Raw genomic sequence first — 16,101 nt, 5'->3', positions numbered from 1 at the left:
GCCGGGCCAAAGGGGGGGGAGTGGCGGGAGAGAGAAACCCCCCCCTTACCACTAACCCGGGGGAAAAAAAAGAAAAAACCAGTCAAAAAAAAAAAAAAAAAAAAAAAAAAAAAAATAGTTAATCATTGTGAATTGATTTTTTCCAGATTAGAATTTCTAAAAAAAAAAAAAAAACCGAGGGATGTAAAAGGGCATACAGTGTGAAGTCTTGTTTAGAACCCTTCTGCAGCCCCACCCATTTTTACCCTCCCCAGCCTGTGAACCCACCGGTACTCAGGGTTTTTTTATCCCTTTTTCAGTAAGAAAGGTGATTATTTTCTTCTTTTACATAAAAAGTGGCACATTGGGGCCGGGCGCGGTGGCTCAAGCCTGTAATCCCAGCACTGTGGGAGGCCGAGGCGGGTGGATCACGAGGTCAAGAGATCGAGACCATCCTGGTCAACATGGTGAAACCCCGTCTCTACTAAAAATACAAAAATTAGCTGGGCATGGTGGTGCATGCCTGTAGTCCCAGCTACTCAGGAGGCTGAGGCAGGAGAATTGCCTGAACCCAGGAGGCGGAGGTTGCGGTGAGCCGAGATCGCGCCATTGCACTCCAGCCTGGGCAACAAGAGCGAAACTCCGTCTCAAAAAAAGAAAAAAAAAAAAAAAGTGGCACATTGTACCTGTAATTCTGCATTTTTTTTTTTTTTTTTGCTTAACTTATATGTCTTGGGAATCTTTTTATAGCACTACCAAGAGAGCCTGTTTGTACTTTTGTATTGTCTGTAGTCATTGTGTGGCTGTACCATGATTGATGTAACCTAGTTCCCGCTTTAGTGGACATGCCCTAATCTGGTCCCCCCTGTTAGTGGACATGTTGTTACTTTTGGGACTTTGTATTTAGTGGCTGTTTAATGGCTGTCTAGTATTGTGATGCTGGGGTCAGGGCACCCTGCTTTAATTTAGCCAGTCTTCCTGTTAGTGGCTCAGAAAGTTGTTTCCTGGAACAGATAATGCTACCTGTCTTTATTCCATTTACCAGAGTAACCTGGAGATCTTTTTGTAGCTCCACATATGGATCTCCTGTGCAATGTAGCCACTGCTTCCCTGTTGGAGCACATTTTGCTGTGCTGGCGTGAGCATTTTTCATATACAATTTTGCATTCTTGTGGGGATGTATTTGTATTTCCTCTTGAAAGTGAGATTCTGAGTCAAAGGTATATTTTTAAATTCTGATAGCAACCACCAAGACTACACTCCAAACAGGTTGCAGTAATTTAACTTGTCACTGTGTGACAGTGTTTACCAAAGTCTATTCTTTGAGAGTATGAGGCCGGGCGTGGTGGCTCACGCCTGTAATCCTAGCACTTTGGGAGGCCGAGGCGGGTGGATCACCTGAGGTCAGGAGTTCAAGACCAGCCCGGCCATCATGGTGAAACCCGATCTTTAAAAAAAAAGAAAAGAAAAGAGAGTATGAGGTTCTTTGGGTGTGTGGCAGTGTGGAACTCTAGGCCTTGACTCTTGCTTCAACCAGAACATCTCTGCATCCAGTCTTAAGATTCCTTGTATAGTTTCATTTGTTCAGAAGATACCACAGCTTTCAAAAGGCTCAGGGTGAGGAGTTGGAGGGGGTATAAAAATCACTGGTCTCATAGAACAAGAGGAGAAGACATGGGTGACAGGTCTCAAGTCTTCAGATTGAGAAACAAAAAGGTAAAACAGCCTTCCAAGTGGAACGAACAGGATAACCCATTTCAGCAAACCATAAGGAGTATGACACTTAGAGTCTAGGGCAATCGAAAGAGGTGTAAGATACCTGGCTATAAAAGGGGCGTGCTGTGAATAATGCCAGGCTTCAGGAGTTTGGGTCTGCAGGCCTGGGACTGACACAGGAGTGTTTCAGCAGGAAGGAACAATACAACCACACTTGCCTCTTGGACAGATGGCTCTAGTGGTGGCAGATTGGTTGGCTGAGGGTGCCAGTTTCTGTGCATTATGATAAGTTCCTATAGTGAAGCTGGTGGCCATAAGGCAGGCTAACCTCCACAGTGTTTATTTCCATGTCAGAGCAAAGATGACCAGGGCCACTTTTGCTCAGGTAGGAAGACACAGCAGGGACTGGGGCAAAATTCAGTCCAGCCAATGTTTGCATATCTGTTCTCCACGGTCTTGATGTGAGTTCATGCTTAGAGATGAACAGGCATGAGGGACTCCGATACTGAGCTGCACCCTGTGAGCATTTAGGAGGTTAATAAGGAAGCTCCCCAAGGGAGGGTGCTTCAGTCACTTCTCGAAGGGTAATTCTCAAGGTGGTCTCCTGAATAGAGAAATAACTTATACTTTTATATCAGAAACTGAACTTTGTATTTCACTTCAGTCTGCTATCTAATCTCAAGCTTTGAGCCTTTTTGTCTCTGAGATAGGCATTTAGAAAAGTATTTAACAAACATTTTTAAAATACCAATTTTAAAAAGGAAAAAACACTAAACAAAAAAGAGCTTTTTGTATCCCGCAGCCAAAGCGATGTTTCCAAAATACAGTTTTGAGCAGGCTGCTCCCCTATTCAGAATGAGTCAGACGCTCTGCTCTGCCACCAGCATCAAGTCCAGATTCCTGCAGAATCCCTCAAATGCTGAGGCAGGCCATGTCCCCTCCCCATCACTTCAGTCCTAGCTTCTAACTTCTAGCACAGTACCTGGCATCTTGCAGTGATAGCTCACGTTCCTGTGTACTCATTGTGTATTAAATATACTAGCCTATTTAACACTTAGAATAAACATAGGCAGTATAAAATAGTATTACCCGCCTCTTTTGATAAAGAAACAAGATGAAATAACTTAACCAAGGCCACAAGTTAGTAAATGGTAGAACTGAAGCCGTCCACCCACCTTCTAGAACAGGATCTTAATTACTAACTTTAGCAATTCAGTAAGTAGTTGTTACAGAATAAATGAATGTGGTCCTTGCATGGCTTTTCAGCTGTACCTGAATTACTTCCCATCTTTTATGCCCCTGCCAACCTGACCTTATGTTCTGCGTCACTGCTAGGCTTCTATACACACAACTGAGAAACCATCTCAGCAACTTGCTTCTAGGTAGATCATCTTACTGAATTATGATAGTGTCCTTGTCTCATTCCCCACTGGTCCCTAAGCTCTGTTGGTCCCAGATCACCCAGGCATATATATCAGAAGGAGTACAAACTCAGGCAACATGTTCAACAAGCTGAACTCAGCTCGAAAAGGTCCTGCTCTGGCTTTCCTTCATCTATTATGTTCATAGAATGCCCTTTTGGGGTTTCTTTTGTTTGTTTTTGAAGAGATGGGGCTGCTCTCTATTACCCAGGCTGTACTTGAACTCCTGGCCTCAAGTGATCCTTATGCCTCAGCCTCTCAAAGTGATGAGATTATAGGTGTGAACCACTACACCCCGCTTCTCGTCAGTTTTCAGAACAGGACAGGATCCCCTTTTCCATCGTCTTCATCTCAGTCTAGGCACAAGACTTAAATGCTTGGAGCTTCTTAAAATTACCTGCTTCAAGCTGGGTACAGTGGCTCCAGCCTGTAAGTCCAACAGTTTGATAGGGCAAGGTGGGAAGATCACTTGAGTCCAGGAGTTCAATATCAGCCTGGGCAACATAACAACACCCTGTCTATACAAAAAAAACTTAAAAATTAGCCAGGTGTTGTGGAACATGCCTGTAGTCCCAGTTACTCAGGAGACTGAGGTGCGAAGATTGCTTGAACCTGGGAGTTTATGATTGGAGTGAGCCCTAGCCGTGTCACTGCACTCAGCCTGGGGGACAGAGTAAGACCCTGTGTCAAAAAAAAAAAAAAATCTTGCTTACCTGCTTCATATTCACCAACTTTGGGGTCCTTAGGCAAGGAGGGCTTTGGGCTGGACATGCTCTGAGATATTCACTGATGCTGCCCAGCTTAACTGTATGCTGGGGAAGGATGCAATTAAATCTGGAAAGCTGTCCCTATTCTACTCCCTGCATCTGTTCTCACCCACATGTGACTCCCAGTGCCTACGGCGAGAGTTGGCAATCATATACCTTTGGCTTTTTCTCCTAGGATTTTGAATGTGGAAATGACGTGGAACTTTCCTTTACCAAGAATGGAAAGTGGATGGGCATTGCCTTCCGAATCCAAAAGGAAGCCTTGGGGGGTCAGGCCCTCTATCCTCATGTCCTGGTGAAGAATTGCGCAGTGGAGTTCAACTTTGGACAGAGGGCAGAGCCCTACTGTTCTGTCCTCCCGGGGTTTACCTTCATCCAGCACCTTCCCCTTAGTGAGCGCATCCGGGGCACCGTTGGACCAAAGAGCAAGGCAGAATGTGAGGTGAGTGGGGCCAGAATGTATTGGTGGCCACCTTGCTGCCAAGACAGAGGGCAGACACACATAGACTTGCTGCGTGAGTAGCCTTGGGGCAAGTGGCCACTTTGTCCCAGCTCCTCAGGGTTAGACTCAGAGCTGAAAAGCTGCTCTGAGTATGAAGTGAGGGGTGTTGGTGTGACCTAGGTTGAAGTCAGAGAGGCTAAGTTAATATATCTAAATCTCAGAAACATTCCATCTTCTTAAGTGAGGCCAGAATATGGGAAAAGGAGGCTTTTCTTCCAACAGAAAAGAACACTAGGTGCTTCTTGGGGAGTGCACTCTGCCACCAAGTGTTCTTTTTTTTTCTTTAGAGACAGGGTCTCGCTCTGTCACCCAGGCTGGAGTGCAGTGGTGCGATCACGGCTTACTGCAGCCTTGACCTCCCAGGCTCAAGTGATCCTCCCACCTCAGCTTCTCGAGTAGCTGGGACCGCAGGTACATGCCACAATGCCCGGCTAACTTTTTTAGCCACTGAGCCTGGCCCACCGAGTGTTCTTGAAGGAGGCTGAGTAAGTTCCACCTGTCACCCAGAGCTATCATAAAAGATAAATGGCCTTTGGGATTATTTGATTCTAAGAGCTATGTTGGTGTTTTTTTTCTTAAAACAATATTTTTCTTGTATGTGTAAGTTATTTATACTTGTTCTAGAAAATTAAGAAGTAAAAAAAAAAATTAATTCTCATAATGCCATCATCTACAAATAAGTTTGCTTGCAGAGTTTCGGAGGTCATCTGTTCTTTTTAATGTGCTAAGTGCCTGTTTCATGCTCACAAACTTTTATCATTGAGATTTTATGGTATGAGCATTATGATACCCTGCCCTTTTCACTTCACATTATATTGTGAGCTTTTTCCCATCACATGAAAACCTCTCTTTGAACATCATTTTTTTCTTTCTTAAAAATCCTTCAAGGAAATGAACATCATTCTTAATGGCCTCACAAACTAGCCATTCCCCTTTTGTTGGGCATTGAAGATGCATCTCTGTTTACCAAATTCTAAATGTACTGATTAGATACAATTCATGTCCTTGTGTGTACAGCTCTTTTCCTATTTCATACTTCAAGAAAGTTTTACCACTTCTCGTACCCACTCCATGGGCCAGTCCCAGTACACAGCCTTCCCTGGGCTATTGTGGGGGGGCCACATAATCCTGTAAATGGGCTGGATTTGGTGGCAAGCGCCTGTAATTCCAGCACTTTGGGAGGCCAAGGAGGGAGGAGGATCCATTGAGTCTTAAGAATTTGAGACCAGCCTGGGCAACACAAGGAGACCTCCATTTCTACAAAAAAAGAAAAAGATTAGCCAGATATGATGTCTTGGGCCTGCAGTTCTAGCTGCTTTGGAGGCTGATGTAGGAGGATTGCTTGAGCCTGGGAGTTCAAGGCTGCAGTGAGCCATATTTGGGCTATTATACTCCAGCCTGGGCAATAGAGTGAGACCCTGTCTCAAAAAAACAAAATTCTATCAATGCTAATGATGACAGCACTTGGTTTTTTTGTTTTTGTTTTTCCAAAGTCCTGGGCTTACAGGCATGAGCCACCGTGGCTGGCCAGCACTTGACTTAATGCTTACCCTGTCCCAGGTGCTGTGCACAGAGTCTGACAAGCTTTATCTTTTTGAATCCTGATACCAGTACTATGAGGTAGATGGTGTTATTGCTTCCACTTTCCAGAGGCAGCCACAGTTCAGAGGTTCAGAGTTACACTCACAGTCAACAGCAAGCCAAGTGGTGCCACACCACCACGCTGCAACACCTCCTCTGTCTTGTTCTTGTATTCTTGTAGATTCTGATGATGGTGGGCCTGCCTGCTGCTGGCAAGACCACATGGGCCATCAAACATGCAGCCTCCAACCCTTCCAAGAAGTACAATATCCTGGGTACCAATGCCATCATGGATAAGATGCGGGTAAGGACAGTTACTGGACTCTCCTTATTCACTTCCCACCTACCTAGTGCTGCCTGCAACTAAAACCACTTACCCCTCACCACTTCCTGCCTGCAGGTGATGGGCCTACGCCGGCAGCGGAACTATGCTGGCCGCTGGGACGTCCTCATCCAGCAGGCCACCCAGTGCCTCAACCGCCTCATCCAGATTGCTGCCCGCAAGAAACGCAACTATATCCTAGATCAGGTACTTATTGATGACCATGTGTCCTCAGGAGAAGGGAGGGGACCCCTGTCTGGGAAGTCCACTCTGGTCCCCTTCTTTCTTCCCCGTAATGCTGATCGACTGCTGTGCTAGTCGGGGGGTCAGACCGTGTCATACATGATGTCATGTCCTAGACACAGCTGAACCCGCACTGGGATCTAGGCCTACTTACTCAGACTCATCAGCAGCCCCAAAGAATATCAGGTGAGAACTGTTTAGCAAAATGGAAGGAGTATGAATTTCTGAGCCTGACAGATGGGGGCTTGCATCCCAGCTCAGCCACTCCCTAGCTCTGTGCCTTTGAGCAGCTGGCTTTATCCTCTGAATCTCCATGTCTTGGTTGGTAAAACGGGGATCACAATAGCATCTGCACACCTAACATAGGACCTGGCACTTAGTAGCTGGTGATTATTGTTAAATACTCTGCAGAATAAGTAGAGTACCTTTAATTCCAACAGCAGTGCTGTAAGGTAAACACTGTTACTGCTTCCATCATATTCTCTTCACAAATACGTATGACTGGCAGGTACATACCTAAGTCATATATTCTACCTACATTTCAGTTAATAGTGGAGTTGTTAATATCAGGGGACCTGAAACCTTTGCAATTGAACATAAATATTGTATGCAGGTGCAGGTTATCCTTTTTACCAAAAAGAAGAAAAAAAAAACCTTACATAGCTTTTTGTCCATATCTTTCAGCATTCTCAAAAGGATGAGTGACCCAAAAATCATTTCAGATTCCTGTCTCAGAGTAATGAGTTCCACATGGTTATTGCCTATGCAACGTCATACTTGACATTTGTCCTGAAGGCTTTCACAAGTAATAAAGGGTGTTTCCTTATTTTCTATATTTGGGTATCTGAATAAGCCTCTGTTCCCTTCAACATTGCATTTCTGGTTTCTTAAGAACCTGTGAGTGGGCAAATAATGTAAACTGAGTAACACCCTCCCCTTGTTGCCTTCCTGAAGTGCTTTCCATACATGTAGGCCTGGGTACTTGCTGACGATGAGTTCGGAGGGTTCCTGATAACAGTGGAGGTGGTGACAGTGGCTTTGTCAGGATGATAGTTGGCTTGTTAGAAAGGAATTGCCTGGAACCAAGTTGCCTTCACGTAGGAATGAGGATCCTATACAAAACAGTTGAGCACAGGGTAGTCTAAAATCCTTCCATGGTTATTCCCCCAGCTGGCCTCACTTTGCCTGATCCTTCTTGTCAGGGCATTTTAGAATTTTAGTCTGAATTGACCCCAGCTGGACTCATTGTTGGGAAAGGCAGAGCAGTGATACCATTTTAACACTGAGGATATATACCTCTTTTGGACACCCCAGTCAGTGTTCCCTGCCTGTCTTTTTCTTGGTTTGCTGGCTACATCAGCTGTGAAACGCATTTCAAACATGTGGCCCCAGGGGAGAATAATTATAGTCTAGAGTGGATCTTCTAATATCTCTGTCCAGGATGCTGAAGTGGCTTTTCTCTGGAAGCCAGGCCCATGTCAGCTGTGCACTCTGAAGACTTACTGTCAGCCTTCTTGGCTGCTGGGCTTGTTCAGGGACAGGGTCTAGGGCTGTACCAGGTATGCCTGTGGTCTTCAGGGCTACCAGCCTCCTGCTGAAGGGACATGTGGGTCTGGCCAAGTGATCTGGGCCAACAGTGAGACAGAGAACCTAAACTCTGAAGGCTGGGGAGGAGAGTTCTTTGGTTAACCATAGATTGGAGGATTGACTCAGGGCCTGAAACCATAGGCTACTCAGGCTGAGGGAGGGAGTATAAAGTCAGTGGTTTCACCTGTTTTGGCCTAAACCCAAAGGTGGGTTCCAGAAAACTGGGTATGAGAGGGAGGGAGAGGGAAGTTATGTGTTTGTGTATAGACGGTTCAGAGCAGGCCCCTGGCCAATCCTGGCACTTCTACTCCACCAGCTTTGGCAGTAATGGGTAAGTTGATGATGCATGGCTGTCTCCTTGGCTAGGTGGAATTTCCAAAGGGGAAACCCATACTACAGGCAAAGTCCCTGCAGTTCCTGAATCTCAGCCCAGAACCATGTTTTGCCTTCACTGGTTTTTCCTGAGTGGTCAGACCTCCCCACATTTGGCTCTTCTGGGCCTCCTGTTATGTAGGTTGGCCTCAGAAATGCGCGTCCTTGAGAGAGAAGGAGAGGTTGACTGCAGAAGCCAGGTGGGCCTGTGTAAGCCAGGATTATGCCTTTGTCTGGCCAGGACTCTAACCCCCACCCTGGGATGTATGTTATTGGGCACACGCTCTCAGGTATACTGGGGCTTTGACCTACATTCTGTGATAACCTGAGTAGCCTCTTCAGATCATTTGGGCATCACAGCTATGGAACATCAGAGGAGAAAAAGATAGAAAAGAGGTGGACCAGGGAGGAAACTGAGGCCTCTACAGAGGACAATAGGACTGCTAAGCCACACACCCAGTTTACTGATAGATCACAGCTCTGCTGACTTCCCAAGCAGCCATAGGCTAGAATGGTTGGGGCCATGATGGGAATTTGGGGAAGCTTTCTGGAGGTGGAATGTCTGGGTCAGGACACAGAGGATGATTAAAAGAGCTGGGGCTTTGTCCTGAAGGGAGTGGGGAGTCATGGTCATGTTTTCATCTGGAGGAATGTAGATATATTTGCCTGGCTAGTAAAAGGCTGCAGAGGACGGCCGGGCGCGGTGGCTCAAGCCTGTAATCCCAGCACTTTGGGAGGCCGAGGCCGGTGGATCACGAGGTCAAGAGATCGAGACCATCCTGGTCAGCACGGTGAAACCCCGTCTCTACTAAAAATACAAAAAAAAAATTAGCTGGGCATGGTGGTGCGTGCCTGTAATCCCAGCTACTCAGGAGGCTGAGGCAGGAGAATTGCCTGAACCCAGGAGGCGGAGGTTGCGGTGAGCCGAGATCGCGCCATTGCACTCCAGCCTGGGTAACAAGAGCGAAACTCCGTCTCAAAAAAAAAAAAAAAAGAAAAAAAGAAAAGGCTGCAGAGGAGAGAGAAAGGGGGAGTAGAAGGCCACATTGCTTCAGGTGGCTCTTTGGGGTCTTCTGTTGGAGGTAGTTAGCCTCTGGAATGACATGCTTTCTGGCCTTGTCCCAGAGGGCCTCAAAATAGAGTACAGAACAGGAATTGACTGGCCTGCTATGAGGCAAACAAGTTGCCCTTCTGGAGGTTTCTGGGGAGCCTCCACAGGGCCATGTTGTCCAAACCCACCCCAGAGTAGGGCACTGTTGCCTAGTAGTTCCCTTAGAGGTCTCTTAACAGCCTAGAGCCAGGTCAGGCATCAGTCTGAATCAGGGCCGGATGGGTTGATGTCACAGTCAGAACATGTTGTTCTAGTCCTCATTTGCATCCTGGTCAGCAGGTGCCACACTTCTGCCTGAAACGGAAACCTAGGGCTAGAATAATGCCCCACAGTAACCTGCATCTTATATCTTATTTGCAGGCCTTGGAGAAGGGATGTTTCTTTCCTTCATTCCCGACCATCCCTAGAGCCTGAAGCCCATTCCATTCTTGAAACTCCAGCCAGTTCTCTTCCTATAAATGTGGTTCCTGTGATTAAAATTCACCTCACTCTGAGCCCAAAGCAAATTCTTTACTCATCAGCCTTCATTTTGTTCCTCAGAGCCAGCTAGGTTTCTCCGGCTGCCAGTGTGACTCTGATGAGCTGTGACAAATGAGAGTAGGCAGGGACAGGGGGCTTGAGAGAGCCTGGGCTGTCAAGTCATCACTAGTACCTCCTGTGTTCCCTCCTCACTCCCTCAGACTGTTACACACCAAAACTCCCCATAGAGCTTCTCTGAAAAACCCAACTCTGTCCCTTAGTCCATGTCACAGGGGCCAGGGAACACAGACAGCCACATTTTCTCTTAGAATCAACATCTTCAAGCAGGGTGGGACTGGGGGAAGCAGGAGTTAGGCAGAGGGAACCCACGCAGCTGGAAAAGCTGACCTAGCTGTTGTGCTGGTCTCATAGCAACAGCCACCAGCAGCCCCCAGCAACCACAGAAGTGCTGGGCTGGCCTGGGGGCTCTGACCTCACTGTATTTGCTGTGGCAACAGCCACCAGCAGTTAATTCCCTTTCCTCCAGGAAAGCCAAGTATTTGCATTTCTGCTGGTGTGGTTTAGACACTCTTCTTCCCTTCCCCAAGCCAAGAAGTAAGTGGAGGGAGGCGCAGTCTTAGATGGTGAGAGGATTCTCAGCACCTCAGTTCCAAAGTGCCTGAGAAGCCATCCTTCCAAGTCTAGCCACTTCCAAGGACAAAGGCCAGCTATTTATGAGTCCAGTCTGCTCCATCTCCATTCCTCCTATCCTGTGAAGCTGCAGGGACGAGCCATCTTGGCAGCTTTGCTTCTTTCCTCTCCCCTCATCAGGACATTGAGGGGCAGCTGTAGCACATGGAGACCTCCAGGACGTGTCTCTCCATGCCCTCGCAGTTCAGAGGAATCAAAACAGGATCACTTAGGGGCAAAAAAAGCAGAATAGTCTGGGGCCACTCTGGGCTTTTGTGTCAGAAGAAAATTAAATTTAGCTGAGGAAGCCAAACTCTTTCTTCCTGGGTCCAGATGCCACATTCTACTTTGCTTTTAGGAATGGAGTCAAAAAAGAGTAGTGGGGAGAGGGGACTTAACTTTTCCTCTGTAACATGCTGTTCCTCTTCAAACCATTTGTGGTGCAAGGGCTCTTTGTGGGCCAGTGTCCCAAGACGCCAAGAACAGTATGTGTGTGCCTGTCACTCCCATGACGTCCTTCTTCATGAGGGTAGGCACTTTGCCCTGGGGAACAGGGAAGAACACTTTTTCCTGGCGCATGTGTCAGGGCCAGAGGATCTGATTAGTTTAAGCAGCTGCACCTATGGCCCAGAACTTCCAGCAGATCTGTGCTGAGTCCCTGGCCCCTGGCTAATCCACATCCAGCATCCTGTTCCTTTGATCTTAAAAGAGGATCTTTTATGTCTTGTTTTTTCTTCAGGCTTAAATTTTCCTTGGTACTTTCCATTGGGATGCCTCTCCTGGACAGTCAGTCCTATAGGCCTTGTTTTCAGATTCACCCTGGGTGTTGACCTCTGTCACTGTCGACCTCCTTGGCGCTTGCCAGAGATTTTCACATGTGCAAATCCTCTCCAGAGCCGGGAGGAAGGTGATGATCCTTGTCTTTCAGATGAAGAAATTTGACACTCAGGCTACTTAGGGTACTTTTTTTTTTTTTGGAGACAGAGTTTCGCTCTTGTTACCCAGGCTGGAGTGCAATGGCGCGATCTCGGCTCACCGAAACCTCTGCTTCCCAGGTTCAGGCAATTCCCCTGCCTCAGCCTCCTGAGTAGCTAGGATTACAGTCACGCGCCACCATGCCCAGCTGATTTTTTATATTTTTAATAGAGACGGGGTTTCACCATGTTGACCAGGATGGTCTTGATCTCTTGACCTCGTGATCCACCCGCCTCGGCCTCCCAAAGTGCTGGGATTACAGGCTTGAGCCACCGCGCCCGGCCCTACTTAGGGGACTTTTGTCTAGAGTCTCACAAATAGTAAAGGGCACAACAGGGATTTCAAGCCCAGGTTTCTTCCCCAAAGCCTGTGTTCATTCCACCCTGTCTTACTATCCCTCTGCTTGTGAGATCACTATAGCTTTTCTTTGGTCTGGGCTGCTTCAAGTCAACGTGACAGTATAAATATCCATAGAGTGACGACCACATCAGTGACAGCTCACAGTTGTTGAGTGTTGGCTGTGAGCCAGGGCCTGGGCTTAGATGAGAGCTTTCACTCACACCAACTCATTCAGTCTTCACAGCAACCAGAAGACATCCATGCTGTTTTTCCTTTTCAGGGCTTGATTTTATAGAGGAGCAGGCTGAGGCTGGGCCATCCCAGTGCACGGCCTGCTTCCCATCAAGGTGTCTCCCGCCCTGGAGGCCACCTGTGTCCCCCTACTTGAATAGTTTCTTGTACTTTGTTAGTTGCTTTATGGCCATTCTCTTACTCAGTCCTCGCCAGCCCAGGAGGGAGGCTTTTCAACCCCGTATTACAGATGAGGCCAGGGTGCATTAGTAGCCACACCAGGACTCGACCCTACTGTTTCCACCCAGCCAGCCTGCGTCTTCAGAATACATTTTTTTTTTTTTTGGTCCATTTGTATATGCCCCTTTTCAGACTGTTTTCCCCGTATGTGGCTTCTTTCTTGGGTCCCTGTCAGAGCCACTAAAAAGTTGTCTAAATGCAGTTAAAAATTCATTACTTTATTTCTGCCGAGTTTCCATAGGGAGAATACCTGTATAGGTGCCTGGGTCTCACTTCTAGAGGTTCAGGCTCAGGAAGTCTCAAATGAAGTTTGGGCTGCTCACTTTCTAAGTAGTGTCCAGGTAATTCAAGTATACAGGCTGAGTCAGTGGAGCCCTGAGTCCAACAGAGGTAGGCCCCATTCCCCAAGGGCCTGGCATGGAGGGGGGTGCTCAGTAAATGGAAGCTGATGTTGTTACTGCTCTCAACCACGTAGGTGCTAGAGCACTGCTCTGCCAGCACCAGCTCAGGACACACCTGTGATCACTGAGAGGAAGGGAAGGAAACATTGGGAACAAAACTACACTGTGAAAAGCAGAGGCTCCTGACTTGTTGAGCTTGCTGGTTAGAAGCCTGTGGGTAAGACTGATGTTTCAGAGAAAGACTGAGGGAATAAAAGAACCAATGTTGATGAAAACACACTACAAAACTGTCAAAAGGAGCTAGTCAATTAGTAGCATAGCTAATCTATAGGTATTACACAGCTATTAAAAAAGGATAATGCAGAGAAAAACTTTAGAGAAAGTTTCATGTTACAGGAAAAAGAGCCTCAGGAGGATGTGCATAATACAGTTCTTTTTGTGTAAAAAATCACATAGATGGCTGGGCGTGGTGGCTCACGCCTGTAATCCCAGCACTTTGGGAGGCTGAAGTGGGCAGGTCACAAGGTCAAGAGTTCGAGACCAGCCTGGCCAATATGGTGAAACCACATCTCTACCAAAAATACAAAAATTAGCCGGGCGTGGTGGCAGGCACCTGTAGTCCCAGCTAATCGGGAGGCTGAGCCAATAGAATTGCTTGACCCTGGGAAGTGGAGGTTGCAGTGAGCCGAGATCGCGCCATTGCACTCCAGCCTGGGTGACAGAGTGAGACTCCATCTCAAAAAAAAAAAAAAAATCACATAAATATTTCTAAAAGTGCACATAAGAAATTCAGTGTTCATTCTGTCTGAGAAGAAGGGCTGGCACTAAGGGAATGCAGTGGTTTTTCCTCTAAACTTTATGCCTTATACTATGCATTTTTTTTTTACCAAGAGTGTATATTAACTTTTAGGATAGGGAAAAGAAATTGTAAGGCACAGTACCAAGAACAAATAGGATTAAAAAGCAAAGCGCCAACTATTAGAAATCCTTTGTCCTCTGCCTGTTTGCAGCCACTTATCTAAGCAATTCATTTGCTGAGGGGGACTCAAGAATCTTCAAAGTAAAAAAGAGCTGTTTCCTGAGTTTCTCTGCTTACAAGGAGCACTAATATCCTTCTCAGTCGCTGGCCTACATAATACCCCTCAGAGGAAAAAACCAACTCTTAATGTACCATCTGTTGCCTCTTCTGTTACCTTACCCTTAGACAAATGTTTATGGGTCAGCCCAGAGACGAAAAATGAGACCATTTGAAGGCTTCCAGCGCAAAGCTATTGTAATTTGTCCCACTGACGAGGACCTAAAAGATCGAACAATAAAGAGAACCGACGAGGAAGGGAAGGATGTCCCAGATCATGCGGTCTTAGAAATGAAAGGTAGGAAATGAGTGCTTCCCGAAGGAACATCACCGCAGGGTCCTGGAGAGAAGTAGCTCTTGACTCAGTTTGCCCTTCCCTGGGTCCCTAATGATTTCTTTTCTGATCTTACTCTTTCTCTGCTTCTGCTTTGTCCCTTCCTTGTCTACCACAGCTGTGAATGGGAAAGCTACTCATCCCTTTCTTGTATCGGGGTTTTCAGGCTGGATGGGAGTGGGGTAGCACGAGGGAAAGGATGTATGGGAGCTAGAGCTGAAAGTCCTGCATGCTCACCCTGCCTCTGGCCCCAGATGTGCTGACTGGGGCAGCTTCAGTTTGCTTCTCTGTAGAAATGGGGATGGTGATGCCATCTGTCTGACCTGTTCCCTGGGGTGAGGCCTGAGGGCGCTGAGCACTGTGGCTAGGTGGGTCTTAGCCACCTCTTCAGAAAAAAGAGGAGAGAGGGGTCTTTGTTAGCCCCTGACACTTAGCAGGCTGAGGGGTTGGGCCTCTGTCTACTTATTTCTTTTTTTTTTTTTTTTTTTTTTTTTTTTTCTTTTTTGGAGACAGTCTCTCCCTGTCACCCAGGCTGGTGTGCAGTGGTGTGATCTCAGCTCACTGCAACCTCCGTCTCCCAGGTTCAAGTGATTATCCTGCCTCAGCCTCCCAAATAGCTGGGACTATAGGCGCGCGCCACCACACCCGGCAAATTTAGGTATTTTTAGTAGAGATGGGGTTTCACCATGTTGGCCAGGCTGGTCTTGAACTCCCGACCTCAGGTGATCCACCCACCTCGGCTTCCCAAAGTGCTGGGATTGCAGGTGTGAGCCACCACACTCAGCTTTCTGTCTACCTCTTTCTTATTCGCTACTCCAGTTTTCTTCACCTTCTCCCTTCTGGAAGGCCACTCTTCTGGGTAGAGGGGAACAGACTTCAGAAGGTACTGACCTCTTCTCCCTGTTCCTTCTGGGACACTCTTCCTCCTAGCCAACTTCACATTGCCAGATGCTGGGGACTTCCTGGATGAGGTTCTGTTCATTGAGCTGCAGCGAGAGGAAGCAGACAAGCTAGTGAGGCAGTACAATGAGGAAGGCCGCAAGGCTGGGCCACCCCCGGAGAAGCGCTTTGACAACCGAGGTGGTGGTGGCTTCCGGGGCCGCGGGGGTGGCGGTGGCTTCCAGCGCTATGACAACCGAGGACCCCCTGGAGGCAACCGTGGTGGCTTCCAGAACCGAGGGGGAGGCAGCGGAGGAGGAGGCAACTACCGAGGAGGTGAGATATCTCACACACAGCACTCTCCACTTACTGTTCCCAGTTTGGGGTTGGGCTTTGACTGCTTATTCCGTCAGCAACTGAAGTTTTCTGAGCTCCAGCTGTGAGTTAAACTCTGGTAGAAAACTGAAACAAGTCAGACACAGAGGCCTCAGAAATGCTCCCACCGTCCCACTCCCCCGGGCATTGCTTATGAAGTCCTTTGTCCATTTGCATGTCATAGTGACCACTCTGTCACGTTGCTGTCCTTTTTGTAAACTTTCCCCCATCTAACCATGACCTCCTTGGAAATAGGGTCTAGATCAAAATCTATTGGAAATGGGGTCTACATCTTTGGCCATGTCTGAAGAGGACTAGATGTGACTCGTTCATAGTTGTCCCCAGTGCTTAGCCTCCTCTCTTTTCTTTTTGAGACGGAGTATTGCCCTTGTTCCCCAGGCTGGAATGCAATGGCGCAATCTGGGCTCACCACAACCTCCACCTCCTGGGTTCAAGTGATTCGCCTCAGCCTCCCAAGTAGCTGGGATTATAGGCATGTGCC

At 47.4% G+C, this 16,101-nt stretch overlaps 1 protein-coding gene across 7 annotated transcripts in view; it reads left to right on the top strand.

Moving 5' to 3' along the window:
* The window catches only part of HNRNPUL1 (heterogeneous nuclear ribonucleoprotein U like 1), a 45,697-nt gene that overhangs the window by 25,553 nt on the left and 4,043 nt on the right, over positions 1–16,101 (top strand). For all 7 annotated transcript variants that reach the window (XM_032248698.1, XM_032248693.1, XM_032248697.1 and 4 more), the window contains exons 8-12: positions 4,059–4,325; positions 6,148–6,270; positions 6,367–6,495; positions 14,141–14,309; positions 15,276–15,560. In XM_032248698.1, the coding sequence (XP_032104589.1) occupies positions 4,059–4,325; positions 6,148–6,270; positions 6,367–6,495; positions 14,141–14,309; positions 15,276–15,560 (973 nt within the window). The remainder of the gene's footprint in view (positions 1–4,058; positions 4,326–6,147; positions 6,271–6,366; positions 6,496–14,140; positions 14,310–15,275; positions 15,561–16,101) is intronic.

Source organism: Sapajus apella, unplaced genomic scaffold (assembly GCF_009761245.1).
Source record: "Sapajus apella isolate SASKATOON/1434 unplaced genomic scaffold, GSC_monkey_1.0 scaffold68, whole genome shotgun sequence".
In the NCBI taxonomy this organism is placed as follows: domain Eukaryota; kingdom Metazoa; phylum Chordata; class Mammalia; order Primates; family Cebidae; genus Sapajus; species Sapajus apella.
Note: the sequence above shows the minus strand (reverse complement) of the source record. Positions and strands in the feature narration are given on the sequence as shown.